This window comes from Rhamphochromis longiceps, linkage group LG1 (assembly GCF_057381845.1).
Source record: "Rhamphochromis longiceps isolate RC_006_pf linkage group LG1, R_longiceps_female_GT1.1, whole genome shotgun sequence".
NCBI lineage: Eukaryota > Metazoa > Chordata > Actinopteri > Cichliformes > Cichlidae > Rhamphochromis > Rhamphochromis longiceps.
In genome coordinates this window covers 11,193,624-11,209,245 of record NC_140557.1, presented here as the reverse complement: position 1 = coordinate 11,209,245, position 15,622 = coordinate 11,193,624, and the positions used below count along the sequence as shown (strand labels likewise).

Below are 15,622 nucleotides of genomic sequence, written 5' to 3'. Positions count from 1 at the left end.
TTCAGTTATTCATGTTATTTAAAATTAATATATACTATCCATTACTACTACTCCTGCATAATGTTTGTGTAATCATGGTAAACAGCCAACATGCTACCCTTGCTCCATGCTACTGCACCCCAACCTTCCTCAAGTAACTTTAAAATAAATAAATAAATAATATATATATATATATATATATATATATATATATATATATATATATATATATATATATATATATATATATATATATATTGCACTTATGATAATGTAATAACAATAATGTAACATGGTTAACACTATCTGACTTTACCTGTGTCTTTACTGCTCCATAAGCAATGCATGAAGGTGAGCAGATGCAGGAAGATGAAACTAATGCAACTATAAGACAGCAGCAGACAGTAGCCTAAAGAGCCTAGCGCAGATAAGTTTAAATGAATAACGACATTACATTTGTTTATTTTCTAATTTGGTTTATCTTGGTCTGTCCTCATGTGATTGGTAGAAATATTAGATATTATATATATATATAATATACATATTATAGCTTTGTTGATATTTTGATATGAGCACTAATTTTAACAGGATGAAAGAAACTGATGTGATTAGCTTTGATTGTGTCTAGCCTCTAACAAGCCCTGGATCATTGACAGCATCCATTTTACATCATGCGCCCACACACAGCTCACTTTCAATGGAGCCACATATGAAAACTTGCACAACAGAGAAATTTACATGTTTTTTTGTTTGTTTTCTTTTCTCTGTCATGTCTCCATGTTGATGAAAGAGGCTTTTGATATGTGCAAAAAGAAAATCTAACACATTAATAGATAAAATAAAAGCACATGAAAAGTGAGATTTTACATTTGAGAGTCAAACTATTCTAGTGGGATTTTTTAAACAATTTGATCTCATATAAAGAAAGTGTATAGTGTGGCATTATTGAGAGGATAAGTGTCAGAATGAGCTGGATCCTGGGTTTATAAGAAACAGGCAGTGCGATACAGACCACAGGAAGGGAGATGACAGCTTGATGTGATGATATAAATGTTAAACAGACAGGATATTAATAAACTATTAATCCCATGGTATAAATGACTATTATTAATATATATGTACACAAGTCAAAGTTAATGTAATATAAAGTTATAGAATATACTATATTTTACTTATGTATACATCATTTTTATATAAGCATATTTATATGCACATAGTGTATCTTGTCTTCATATATTGCCTTACTGTCATGATCAAACACACATATAGCACGCTATATTAACATGCGTTTGTGCAGCCCAGATGCACATATATGATTATTTGCAAATTCAAACTCTTCCACAGCAATATTCCACTTAAATAAACAGGACCTGCATGCAGCAGAGACATAGTTGTACCCACACACGGGACTGTGAATTAGAACTGTACAGTAGTAAATGAAGCATTCGTTTTCCTGAGTACTTCTGGCAGATAAGGGCTGGCAGACGTGAAAAAAATAAGTATTGCACTGCTGCACAAAATGATTTTTGCTAAAACAGGAAAATATTTTCTGTTAAATTATATGTTACAGTTTACATGCTGTATTATCAGGTAAAAAACATGAAAGTCATGAAATTATATACTTCAGAAAATAATAAATATCTGTTTGTTTGTTTTTTAAAAACTAAGAATACCTTTTTGTTTACTTTTTTAAATACGTGTATTTTATGTAGAGAGGATGGCTTGTAAAAAAAAAAAGATAAAATCTATAAATATATTTAAACTTGAACATACATTGACTCATTTTGATGATGGTGGTGGAGAGAGCTGTGAAATACGCTGGATCAGAATCTCTTCAGAAAGGTTTTATTTAGTTGAAATTGTGTTTGTAATTTGATAATAATTAAACATCTGGCACCGTTCCTAGTTTAGCCTTTAGTAAAAAGTACTACTTCCACGGGTATACATTTTTTAAAAATTCTGGTTATATTGCAGGTGACCTCCGGCTTTAAACACCAGAAAACACTCATGTCTTATCTGTTGTGTTTTCTTACAGAGATTTGTTTGCTAACACGGGGCAGAAGGACAGCCAGCGTCCGAGCTGACACGTACTGCCGCTTGTACTCATTGTCTGTTGACAACTTCAATGAGGTACTGGAGGAATATCCTATGATGAGAAGGGCCTTTGAGACTGTTGCTCTGGACCGGCTGGACCGTATTGGTGAGAAAATCACATCCAGTCTCATCCATTTAAGCCAAAGTGCAAACCAGTACTACATATTTTCATTTAGTGAGTTTTGATAGCATTTTCCATCAAGAGAGCAAACACTTTCAAACCAGAACTGGAGCTCTTAGACAAAACTTAGGGGGTTTAAAACTGTTCTCAGTGATACTCAGTGACTGAAATTACTATCAAAGTCATCTGCATATAAACATGCAGATAGAGCTCCGGTTTTAAAATCCCTGTGTGACTTCTCTTACTCATACAATTGATATTCTCTCCATATCCATCACTGTTCCCAGGCTCAGCCTAGGCAGATGAAAAATTCACAATGAAACGCATGCCTGTATCATCACTCAGCCTTCGCTGCATGCTGTTTTATCCTCAGCTATGTTTAGAATGGTAGATAGCGAAAATGCTTTAGGGGGTCTCTTTGTAGAAAATGGCTGCTTTGAAAAAGATGTGGTGGGCTGATAGGAATGTTTCTGTGAAATGGTCTCTTGTGTCCATCCCTTCTCCTGGGCTTGATGCCTATGTACACCATGTTTCCTAATAAAGTAACTGAAACAGGTGAAATCTGCAAATTAATTACTCTCTTGATGGACTTGGCACAATCTGATTTGAAGTGTGCAGGTGATAAAAGGTCAAGAGGTGCAAGGTCAGGCTGGCTAAAATAGTTCCAATACGTCACAGAAAAAGCTCAAGTAATCTGACACCAGTCATAACAGAAAATTGGACAGATTGATCTGGGGCTTATAGCGTTTGCAGTATCATCAGATTTCACAGCCTTTTGTTAACACCAAATTGAAAATGGCAGTCATGTGAATTAACCCCATCACTGCTAGCGCAGCCACTGAACAATGACTAATGGACTCTAGCATCCAGACTGTGCACATTTTGTTAAGAGGGTAGTTTAGCAGTTGATATGCCTGCCATAATGACGCTCACCTTATTTCTTTGACCTTGTGCACACCTCACAGGTACTTCAAAGTACATACATTACCAGAGTGAAAACGTGACGGAGCACAAAAAGCTTTAGTAAGCAATAGTTAAATGAACAAATGAACACAGGATAATTGTTATTCTAAAATGGAATTTCAGATTTAGTATTAATATTTTTTCCACATAAATTTTTTTGTTGCATAGATGTTGCATTTTAGAACAAGAGCACTCAGAGAGCACAACTCCCTCCGAAGGACAAGGACTTTAATAAAGGCTATATAGTTAGCCTGTTATGGCATCATTGTGATGCCTTAGGACATAATATTTAAAAAAAATAAAATATGTGTTCTCCTCATGCTCTTTCATACAGTTCCGATCAAAAGACCACTTGAAAAATGGCAAAAAAAATCATATTTTGCGTGTTTGGATCTTAACAAGGTTCCAAGTAGAGCTTCAACATGCAACAAGAAGAAATGTGAGACAAAACGTTTTTTTAAACATGCAATTTATTGAAAACAGCGCTTAAACTGAAACAGGCTGAAACATGCAAAATATGATGTTTTGCCATTTTTCAAGTGGTCTTAAAATTTTGATCAGGATTGTATGATATATAACCTGGTATGGTTTCTGGAGAAAAAGTTTCAAGGTCAACTTTGACCTTGGCTCTAACAATGAAGGTCAAGGTCAAATGCTTAGCCAACCTAGGCACTCATGTCCCCCAAGGCCTAGTATGTTATTGTGAAGTTTTAAGGGAATCCATTAAAAAAATTTTTTTAAGTTTTTATTAATTTTCACATTTGGTGTGACCTTGACTTTGACCTGATTTTCATCACAGTTAACTCAGTTCGAGCTGCTATTGGTATCTACCGTCACACAAAATTTGAAAATGATATCTTGAAAACTATGGACAAGAATGCTAACAAACTGAAAAACAAAAACGAATCAATTACACACTCCCTCTGAGAGGGATACCTCCAGGTTTATTGTCTTTTTTTCTTTTTTCTTTTTTACAGTGTTTATTTTGTATCAAGCATGTCACCAAAATATTGTTCACCAAAATATTATGACACAATGGTTGTTTTACGATTTCCCCTTTTTACTTATGGAATCACACTAAAAGCTAATCTAATGTTTATCCTTTTCGTTCATACCTGTTATTATGCTAGCTTCTTCTTTTAGAAAGGGTTTTTGGAATATTCTTTCTTCTCTTACTTTTCACTCTTGTTTTCTGTGTGTCTGTCTTTGTGTGTGCATGGACATGCGCTCTTAAAGGCAAGAAAAACTCCATCCTGCAGCACAAGGTGCAACACGACCTCAGCTCTGGTGTACTCAACTACCAGGAGAATGAGATCATCCAGCAGATTGTGCAGCATGACAGGGACATGGCCCACTGTGCCCACCTCATGCAGAACGCTCCACCACAGACACCGCCCTCACCTACCCCTGTCATCTGGGCCCCACTCATCCAAGCACCTCTCCAGGCAGCAGCTGCCACCACCTCTGTAGCCATAGCCCTGACACACCATCCCCACCTCCCATCAACGCTCTTCAGACCTCCAGTTTCTGTCCTCGGTTCCCTGAAGGACCCTCCTAGCCGACTTAAAAAGTTTCACACATTTGTTCCTTCATCCACATCACCTGGCTCTGCTGGGGACTCTCCTTCTAGCACACCTTCTAAGCTGCAAACTGGGATAGACATGCCATTGCTGGCGTCTTTCCGGGCCCAGCAAATTACATCAGGTTCAGGGGCAACTAGTTCAAGCCAGCATGCTTCAGGTAGCGGAATACAACGCGGACCTTGCAGGTCTGGGCCTGTGTCCAGTGGAGGAGCAACATCCGTGTTCCCGTTTGGTCAGTTTTCATCTTCTGGTTCACCTTCATCTAGTACGGCCCAGCTGCACCCTCAACCACAAAATCAAAAATCCTTCCGCTCTGGTACACCACCTCTCTCAAACCTCTTTCACCAAGGATCTATAGGTGGAAGCACAGGGTCAGGACTAAGTGGAAGTTTAGCTGGAGCTTGTGGTGGTGCTACGGGATGGACTTTAGGTGGAGCAGTTGGAGGTTTTGTGGAAGGGGCCACTGGTGGGGACACTTCCTGGGCGGGAGAGGACTATACAACTGGGTTGTTAGAAGTGACTTCTGGTGGGCACTCTGGGTTGGGAGGAGCTAATGGTGGATCAGTAGGAGGGATCTCAGGGGAAACCAAGGTAGGAGTATCTGAGGGAGCAGTGGAAACTGTTTGTAGCAGGTTATCAGGTGGATTGGTGGTACCCAATACATGTGGGCCCATAACTGATACGGCAAAGAGATCAATTGGGGGGACTTCCAGAGGATCACTGGTAATAGCTTCCGGGGGGTCAGTCAGTGGAACTTCTGGAGAATCACTGGCAGTGACTACCACTGGAGGATCCCTGGGACGGGCTTCTGATGGATCAGTGGGACTGGTTTATGGTGGAGCCTCAGGGGGAACATTTGGAGGATTTTCTTGTGATTCAACACAAGGAAATTCTGGCGGTTCAATGGGGAGGACTTCTGGTGGATCAACAACTAGCCATTTAGGTGGAGGTTCAAGTGGGACAGTTGGAGGAGTGACTGGAGGACATATAGGCAGAGCAGTAAGTGGCACAATTGGAAGCCATATAGCAGGATCTACAGCTTGTTCTCTTGGAGGAATTACTTCTGGGCTTATTAGTTCCTCTCGCTGTCAGAGCCCTATATCTAATAATTCTCTATCTGGTCAGCTTCCCCAAAACCAACCACCTGCCAAGCCTCCTCAGGTGGCTCCTCTGCAGCAGTTTGCTGGAGGAGGCAGGACTACCAGTGGATTAAACCTTTTCCAGTCCCCTCCACAAGGTTCCCCATCCTCTGGTAGAGGACAGCACAGTCAGCAGCCTGCTGAGGGCTCCCCATCTTCCCTCAGCCATTCTAGCCTGGCAGGCCTCCAGTCTGGCTGCTTACCTCACCAGATGTCACTGGAAAGGTCTGCATTGGCTTCTCTGGCCCAGTATGGTTCAGCAAACGCCTCACCCTGCCTTACTCCAGTCGCACCCAGTCCCACTGTTCAAAGCCCTGTGGCAGGCAGGACTTTCCACTACAGTGACCCTTCTAGTGTCACAGGATCCCACAGTTCTTTGCTCATGCCTCAAACTTGTTTTCCTTCACAGCTTCCAAGCCAGCCACAAAGTACAGGAAGAGATTCCCCTCTGGGACGTTTTTCTGAGGACCTAAAGCTTTTATCTAGCTCCCATTCATCCCTGCCCCAGGAGGTGGCCCAGGTCTTAAGCCACCAAACTCCTTGCTCTTCAATAGAAACTGGGTATTACCCTTCTCCATTTTCCTCTCCTACTCTTGTACCCAAACCCTGTAGCTCAGTGCCAGGGCACATGACTCCTCCAATCCAGATGTCTCCGGGGCACCCTCACCAGACTTATTCCTCCGGGGCCTCACCAGCCTTGTCTTTACGGAGGGACTCTGCTGCCTTTTCATCTGATCTAGAACCTCAGTCTGTCCGCTCTAAACTCCCTTCAAATTTGTGAGGATTGATCACACCCTCCTGTGCTCCTTTGAACTAAAACACAAATGATCTCCATTTGTGGCATTCTTTTCTGTCTTCAGACTATTTTTCACTTTATTTTTACCAAGATTTTACATTTACTGTGATTTAAAAGACACTTCATAGGGCAACTCAGAGCTCTATAGTACACTTTGTTTGATTTATGCTTTTTCCTTTTATTATTCATTGATACTGTGTATATAGATAGAGTTATATTTAAATGATAAGTTAATCAAGGGACTAGGAGGGTGTGAAAATGATCTCCATTTAAAAGACAGTCATTTTATTTATTTCTATAACTATGCCAAATTCATGTTGTGATGTTTAGGTGATTCAATGGACTACCCAATAATACTCGTTTTCTGCAGGAACCTATGCACTAACACCTGCATGTATCAATGTTTTTGTCTTTCTTTCTTTTTTTTGCGTGTGTGTGTTTAAAAATTATCTACATTTTTAGCGAAAAAACATGCTTTGAGACAGACTGACTCTTGTATTATCTCATTTAGGATCACATATTGTTGATCCTTAAATGTATCTATTAGATTGTACTTATTTATTCTCTGTATAATCTTTTCAAAACCTTGAGGGATGGAGAAGAGATTTTAGGAAACCAAAAAGACTTTTCCTGTGGGATAATACTTCACCACTTCTTGACCCATTATCCTTGCTTTCTACCACTTTCTCAAATTACTACTGTTTTTGAAGCAGGGGTACAGGGGTTCAGCGAGCTCCCCTCCGTCTAAATATTGAGACGTAACAGTATGTGAGTGACTGGCTTTCTGCAGAGTCCTCAATCATGTCCTAACAAGCTCACTTTGTCTTCCAAGCTCATGTTGCTAATGTGTGTAGAAAGCATGTGAAAGCATATTTTTTCCCCTGACTGTGAGCAACTGTTAATGTGTGAGTGTTAGTGCTAATATGTGTGAATCAGTGGAACAGTCAGATGCAAAGCAAAACTTTTTCCTAGAATGATCATCAGAGCCTTTTTACACAAAAACTAGGACTTCCATTAGCGTGTATGATGCACTGTGTAGCACGCAAACAATTTAAAGTAAAAAATAGCCAGATGTTTAATATCCCACAAACTAGACTTTCATGTAGGAAAAACAGTATATTCAGTACACAATCTGAAGTATTTGAAAAATGCTGGAAACTAGAATACACCTTGATATTTAATTACTTCTATTTTAGTTGTTATATGCTGTCAACAAAGACATTTTTGAAAGCTACTGCTGAGTTGGAGATGAAGTTGAATGTAAGTAAGTACTTTTGCTATTGTAGATTAACTGAAGGCACAATGCTCCAGGGGGTTAAGAGACTGTTCCACCACTGAAAAGGTCATGGATTCAATATCTTTGACAGATGTTTCCAGCAGCAGCAGCAGCAGCAGCCATTTCTACTGCCAAAGTGTCCTTTACCAAGACACAGAATAAGTACTTGCTAAATTGTTTGTGAGGTTATTGGATGTGTTACTCAGTTAGGTTCTCTAAAACAGATTACTCCTCTGCATGTGTTCCTTAAAATATTGATGCATAACTACATTGCCAAAGTAAACCTGAGAAAAATTGTACAATTGCAATATAATCTCCAATACATAGATTACTTAACAAGTAAAGATAAGAGAGATTTTGACACACACACACACACATATATATATATATATATATATATATATATATATATATATATATATATATAAAGTGAAAACGAGTACACTCAATGATTTAATAGCTTGTGGAATCAGCAGCTTTTATCAGCAACTTCAAGTAATCATTTTCCACATGAATTTATTGGTCTCTCACTTCGTTATAGAGGAAATTTGGCCCACTCCTCTTTGCAATGTTGCTACAGTTCATTAAGGTTTGTGAGCATTCATCCTAAGATCTTAAGACACAGCATTTCAACCAGGTTGAAGTATGGATTTTGACCACACCATTGCAACACCTTGATTCTTTTGTTTTTCGGTCATTCTGTTGTAGATTCGCTGCTGTGTTTGAGATTATTGTCCTGTTACATGACCCAGTTTTAGCCAAGTTTTAGCTGTTGGACAGATGGTTTCACATTTGACTCTAAAATACTTTGGTCCACAGAGGAGTTCATAGTCAATTCAATAACTGCAAGGTGCCCAGGTCTGCTGTAGGTAGCAAAACAAATGCAAGTCACCCCTCCACTACTATGCTTGACAGTTGGTATGACATGTTTGAGCTGATATGCTGTGTTTGGTTTTCACCAAACGTGGTGCTGTGCATTATAGGTAAACATCTCCACTGTGGTGTTTTTTGTTCTTCAAGGACATTGTTCCAGAAGTCTTACGTTTTGTGTTGCCATGTTCTTTGTAGAGAGAAGAGGCTTTCTCCTGGCAACCCTTCCAATTGTACTGTCATAAACTTTGACATTTGACATGCTAACTGAGGCCTGTAGAGTCTGAGCTGCAGCTCTTGTTTTATTTTTGTATTTTTTGTCAGCTTCTCTGAACATTCCAAGGCCTGTCCTTGGGGTGAATTTAATAGGACATCCATTCCTGTGAAGACTGTAGCATTGTGTTAACACACACCTGAATGAAGACCAGGAAACTGCTAAAACTTGTGCTGTTGTAAAGGTGGTCATACTTATATGATGCATTAATCAAATACATTTGATTAACAGGACCTGGCTCTTAGTGCATCAAATAGGATCAAAAGTATGCTTATGTACGTTTGCAATTATTTATTCAACAAATGTGTCAGTTGATGTAATAGTCTTGTGGAAAAAGTAACTACAATTCTAAAGCCATTTTGCACTTTTTTAAAGTAATTTTAAGCATAAATAACATAAAATTCTATTAATTTCAAGATGTTTGATGTTTTTCTTCTATGTGCTTCCTATTTCACTCCCAATCTTTCAACAGGATTCAAATCTGAGCTACGACTAAGCCATTCCATAACTACCCCTTTTTCTTTATTTGAGCCATTCCTTGTTGCATCTCCTAATGTGTATACTACTAGTGTGAAACTTCAGACAGCCTTTCATTGTCTTTAGGCACTCTTCAATATAATGCAGAATTCATAGTGGGATGAATGACTGTAAAATCTGCAGTCAGGCAGCAAATTCCCTCTAAACACACAATTTGGTGATTCATTCACTGACAATAAGGTTTTTTTGCTCCTGAAAACTTGATTCTGATCTGTGTCAAACATGCGTATTAATATTATTACAAAAAGAATAATATTTGATTTCTCTTTTCCTGAGCACATTATTCCAAAAGGCCTGGTCTTTGCATATACAGACAATAACATTGTGACATACTGACAGGTGAAGTGAATTAGTGGGTGGGCTATATTAGGGAGCAAATGAAAATGTTGTCCTCAAAGTTCAGAAGCAGGAAAAAATCAGCAAGCATGAGGATTTGACTGAGTTTGACAAAGGACAAATTATGGTAAATGGGAAATAAATAATTTTTTTGTATTCAGTGTTTCTACTCCAGCTGAGCTTTATACAACATGTCTCATTCCCCCATTCACACACAAGCACTTTACAAGCAAGATGATCGATGTATCAGAGAGCAACTTGGGTTTCGTATCTTACTTAGTGGCTTCCGGTTGAGCAGACACCAGCAGATAACAAAGCTAACTGCAGATCCTTTGATGAGATCTCATCAAATGATCTGCTGATTGGCTGAATTCTCTGGGGAACAATTAATAGACAAATTAGTAGTCATTTAAAGTATATTATTACTTATAAGTAATTTAGCTTACAGTGGAATTATTTATTTCAGATTGTTTTGGAAATATTTTTACAATATTTCTTAGAGCTCTTAGAGAGCTTTTCACATATTGATACAACAACACTACACACATGGAAAGTAAATGAAGACCGGATCTTATGTCACAGGTTTAAGTGAGACAATTTCAACCTGTCACTTCCTAAAGAGTTTGTAATTATCAGAGTATCCTGAACACCTGATTCCCATTTCATGGATTTGAAGGGTACATAAATGATGTACTTACTTTTTTCAAAATTTTGATTTTGGTATTCTTATTTTTCTTTGTTTATTTTATTTAAATGAAATGGCTGAGAAAATGGCAATTAAATGCCTCAATTTTATTTTATTTACTAGAATTATTATTAAGCAGCGTCTCAAAAAGCAACAGTTTTTTGCTTGTTGAAAACTTTTTTAAAAAGTATAATGGGATATTGTTACTTTTCACATGATCATCTATGATAAGTAACGTTTAGATAATTTAGATTTTTTTTTACTAGTGTTCAGTCAAAAAGCACGTATCAGAGTCTGTTTGAATAAAAGTATGCTTTCAAAATCTGTTGGCACTAAAGGGAGCCTTCAAGTGGTTAAAAAACGATATACACAGCAGAGTAAGGTATCATGAAACTCTCAAAGGGGAGGATCAGTGATATGTTTCTACATGTTTGTCTGTAGCTCATCACAAAGGCAGACCCAGGTTCCACCGAGACAGCTGAGTCCTTAACTAAGTCACAGCAGTCAGCCACTGCAGTCTAATTTAACAAGACATGTCTGTAATCCCTTGACCCTCAAATACTATCCAGGAGTCACGCACATACAAAGCTACCATGCCCTCCCCTCATTACAGTCATGTAAAGTTATACTCATAATGTATAGCAGTACACATGGCATGACACGCAGTTGCACAAATGCACATTTACTGACATGCTCATGTCCATTAGATCGTATTCTCATTTTCCAAAAAAATTAACTATTTTGGATTTCCAATTTAAAAAAAATTACATTTCATGTTGTTGAAAATGTTGAGCAAATTTTACGACCAACCTGCCCAGCCACAGCAGTTTTAACCACTTTTATAATTAGGAATTAAGCACATTTCTTTTTGTGTTTGACTCACAATATTAGAACAAGTTATTGTTATTATTATTTTATTATTTTGCAAGTATGCATTCACTGAGTATGTATGTGTTTCACTTATCTATAACCTCTTAAGAATTATGGGAAACACTATGACTAATGAATATTTTTCCATCATCAGCCCAAAGGGACTTTGGGGCTAGTAAATGTGGAATATAATCGAGTGATATTGTGTTAGATAGAGACAGACTGGGGAGGGGCATCACAGAGAACGTAGCGTTAATCATTACAGCAATGTATTTAAACCAATATAATGAATTTTTTTAATGTTTAAAAATAAGAGTCTTCTTGCTCTAGACAGACAGACTGGGTTACTAATGGTTATAGCAGTGCTTTGTTCACCTCTCCCACATCTAACACCTTTTTTCATTAGCAGTAAACAGCTATCTGAATGGCTCTAAAACATTTATATTGGCTTCATGGCTCAAGGAGAAGGAAACAGAGCTCTGGAACAAAATCACAATAATAAAGACACAGAAATGTTTCACATCGGGGATATTGATTATCTGATTGTGTAGGCATTTAAAACCACAATTGTTCTGTACCTGTTTCCATCATAAAGTCAGACAGGCTACTGTGCCTCCAACATCAGGAAAAAGTTCCCCATTTTTTCTCACAATATGACCTTATTAAGGTATAGAGTTGGAGGATAGTTTGAAGCCTGCCTGCAAGACAAAGGTGTAGATGTGAGGCGGCATTGATGCACTGCAGGAATGACATAGTTGGACACTTAGCCACAGGGAAGACAAGTAGTCCGACAGGCACCCCATGTGGTACTCATGTTGATGGGTTACTTGCCCCCACTTTGTGATTGTAGAGCGCTAGTGGATGTTTTTCAACATTGATTAGGAGAAAATGAGAGAAAGTTTTGAGCGGTGTGAGTGAGTGCACATGCAAGACAGTGTGCCCCTCAGTTACAAGGCAGAGTTGATAGCCAGAGGTGCTGTCAGACATGAGTGGGACATGGGTCCTAGATTGTATGGAGAGGTAAACACTGTGGAGGGACTGACAAATTGGCTAACTCAGTCTGTTCCATTATCACAGATAACTGGTTAAAGAAGAGTCTGGGTTTGTTTTTAACTGAGTCTATTAAAGTTGGTTTGAAAACTGCTGATTACTGTGAAGTAAAAGAAAATTAGCTATTGATTAATCATCTTCTGGCTTGAATTATGTAATGTAAATGACGAGGAGGTTCATTATCCTTATGGTCACAAAATATGTTTAGCTTCATTCATCTAATCCTTCATTCAGACTAAAGGTATGAAAATAGCCAAAACTAGAGTAACAAGATTTTCACCTGACAGCGATGTTTATTCTTCAAGGGGATTTTCTGTTTCCATCCTGCTAGACTTTTTGCTGCATCTGTAGCATAGTGTAGTATAGAGGCAGTGTTTTTTTTTTCTTAGAGGAATCGTCTGGGAATTAGATTAGAAGGCTTTGAAACTTTGTGTCGTTTGAGGCGAATAAAGAAAAACAACGGTGACTCACTCGCTCATGCAGAGACCTATTTTCATTATGTCTCCCTGTGTCACCCATCCAAACATGGGAAGAAAATGGCTGTTTGAGAGCAATAGAGAAAACAGCAATGAAGGGGCAGATGAAGCGTCACAACATCTGCCATCTTTCTGTACAAACTCTTGGAGCTAGTTTTTCAGAAATCTGTATAGAGGAAACCAAGGCTGGACTGGGACAAAAAATCGGCCCGGGCATTTTGACTGGAGACCGGCCCACCAGGATAAAGATTGAAAATGTGACGTCATTCAGGGGTAAAACCGCAAAGGGTTCTGGGAACTTGTGGCAAGAGGTACTAGCGCACGCAGGCTTTCAATTGAACTCAGTTACAAACCCAAAAAATGGCAAGAAGCTGTTGTATTATTAACTGCAATAGCCGGTCGCATGACAGCCACGGGAAGCCGACGGGTAAAGAGATCGTTTTTTTTTTATCGGATTATGTTGTTGAAGAGAAATTTTTTAAGCCATGTTTCCGAAGTAAGAGCCACGGATGGTCTGGATATACCAAATATAACGTCTCAGAACACTCCAGCTCACATGTTAGTCTGCTCCAAGCATTCCCACAAAGGTCAGAGTTTTGTAGTAGTTAATACGTCATTTTTCTTAACATAATTGGTGATATAGGTTACAAGCAAGTCTGGCGCTGAACAGAAATTGTCGCGCTATGCTCCTTTATTTATTGTGCATAAATAGTGAATTGTCCTGACACAATATTGCGCTTCGCTTCTGTTATTACCATGGTACATTGACAAAAACATATACTTTTATTCACAGGATAAAACAGTTGTTTTGTATCACTAATTGTCCAGTGCGATTACAGCATACAATATTATTGTCACTGCTACATTTCTGTAATGAACCAGAAATTATTTCCACTACTAATTAATTACCGTTGAGCTCAAAGGTCCTATTAATAAACGGTTAACGAATGTGTATTTCTGACGACGATTTGTGAGACTGGTAAACTTACCTTTGTTCGTACGATGGTCTTTCGTTCTACACGGTGCATTTCAAGATCCTGCACCCATCCGTCGGTAAACTGTACCTGGGCTTGTTGCAGTGACCTGAAGTTACTAAACTTCATGAGTGTGCACTCACTCCAAGAACCGTATAATTATAAATCTGAGCGTGGTGAAAGTTGGGCAACACGCTAACGTCTTTTGTCCACTCTGTGTGCTCGTAAGGGTCTGACCCTTTCACTCCTTTGATTTTTTCCTCGTATCTTTTCTTTGTCTTTTCGTCGAGTCTGTCTTTGTACGGACCGGCATTGTTCTCCTTTTGTTTTGTACATTCCTTTTTTGTGCGTCAAAGAAAAAACAAGAAGGCATTGGAACCGGAGAATGAACGTTTTGCGGTGCTGCAAATGCTTGCATTTGATGCGGTACTTGGATTGTTTTGCCACGAGTTCCCGGCATGCAATGCGCAAAAATCACGTGATTGCTAAACAAGGGGGAGGGTCCATCCGGCCTCCTCGGCTGTAATTGGTCCAGCCCAGAGTCGATCATGACCAATTGGCCAATCCAACACCTTTCATTATATATACCCTTCCTAAAAAAAAAAAAAAAAAAAAAAAAAAAAAAAAATCCATCGGCCCATAACAACAAAAAATCGCCAGCGGCCCACCGGGCAAATGCCCGGTATGCCCGATGGCCAGTCCAGCTATGGAGGAAACAGTACAAAAGCGCCTGACATGTCTGTTTTCATGCTGAATAACTTAATCAAATCTAGGTCAGGGATACCTGGTCTTTATAGGGAGGGTTTCATGAAAAATGTTTTTCTGTAGCATAATGTACAAATGCATAATGCACAAAAATAGTCTCATAGGAGAAGAGTGGAATTGCATCAGATTTAACCACTAGCTAATTTCCATCTACACTATTTGGGCAGGTCAACACAATAATAAATATAAAATAGCACAAACATGTTTAATACTTTATTGACACAAAAATGTTCATAACTTTTGGCCTGCTTATTTACAGTAGATGTGCTGTGAAATGGCCAGCAGATTTGTAAGTTGCGCCTCTCTTACCTCCAGCTTTGGTGGAGTTCCACACGGCATCTCTGTACCATTTACAATTCATATTTGCTTCTGTTCAGCAGCAACCTCAGATTCTGTTTGGTGGATTTCCAATTCCACTGGTTAATCTCAGCCTCCTTCTCCCTTTGTGCTGCCCATGAATATGGGTTGGTGAATAAGCAATGCACACTAATGAAATCATTTGCTGTGATTGAGGATTAGATGTAGCAGCAGCAGAATTGAACCTGCAATTTCTCGAGGGAAAGAAAGGAACTTTTTTTTTTTTCCAAGGCCCTCGTTATTCATTCATGACTGCAGATTCCTTCTACCTTTCCATAAATGCTCATCATATTGCACACACCAGCACCAGAATCAGGTGTTTGAAAGGACAGGGTAGCACGGAGTCATTTGATATGATAACAAGATGGCTATATATGATGCTTTATATATATATATATAAAGTTGTTTATTGTAGCATCTAATAAAACTGACCTCATTTGCTGCTTCTCTAGTGAGAAGAAATAAAGGAACTATAAG

General features: G+C 38.7%; 1 protein-coding gene across 1 annotated transcript in view; it reads left to right on the top strand.

Moving 5' to 3' along the window:
• hcn4 (hyperpolarization activated cyclic nucleotide-gated potassium channel 4) overlaps nucleotides 1-8,346 on the top strand; it is a 75,178-nt gene extending 66,832 nt beyond the window's left edge. The window contains exons 7-8 of the mRNA XM_085381889.1: nucleotides 2,015-2,179; nucleotides 4,394-8,346. Coding sequence (XP_085238015.1) covers nucleotides 2,015-2,179; nucleotides 4,394-6,660 — 2,432 coding nt within the window. The 3' untranslated portion in view covers nucleotides 6,661-8,346. The remainder of the gene's footprint in view (nucleotides 1-2,014; nucleotides 2,180-4,393) is intronic.
• The last annotated feature ends 7,276 nt before the right edge of the window (nucleotides 8,347-15,622 follow it).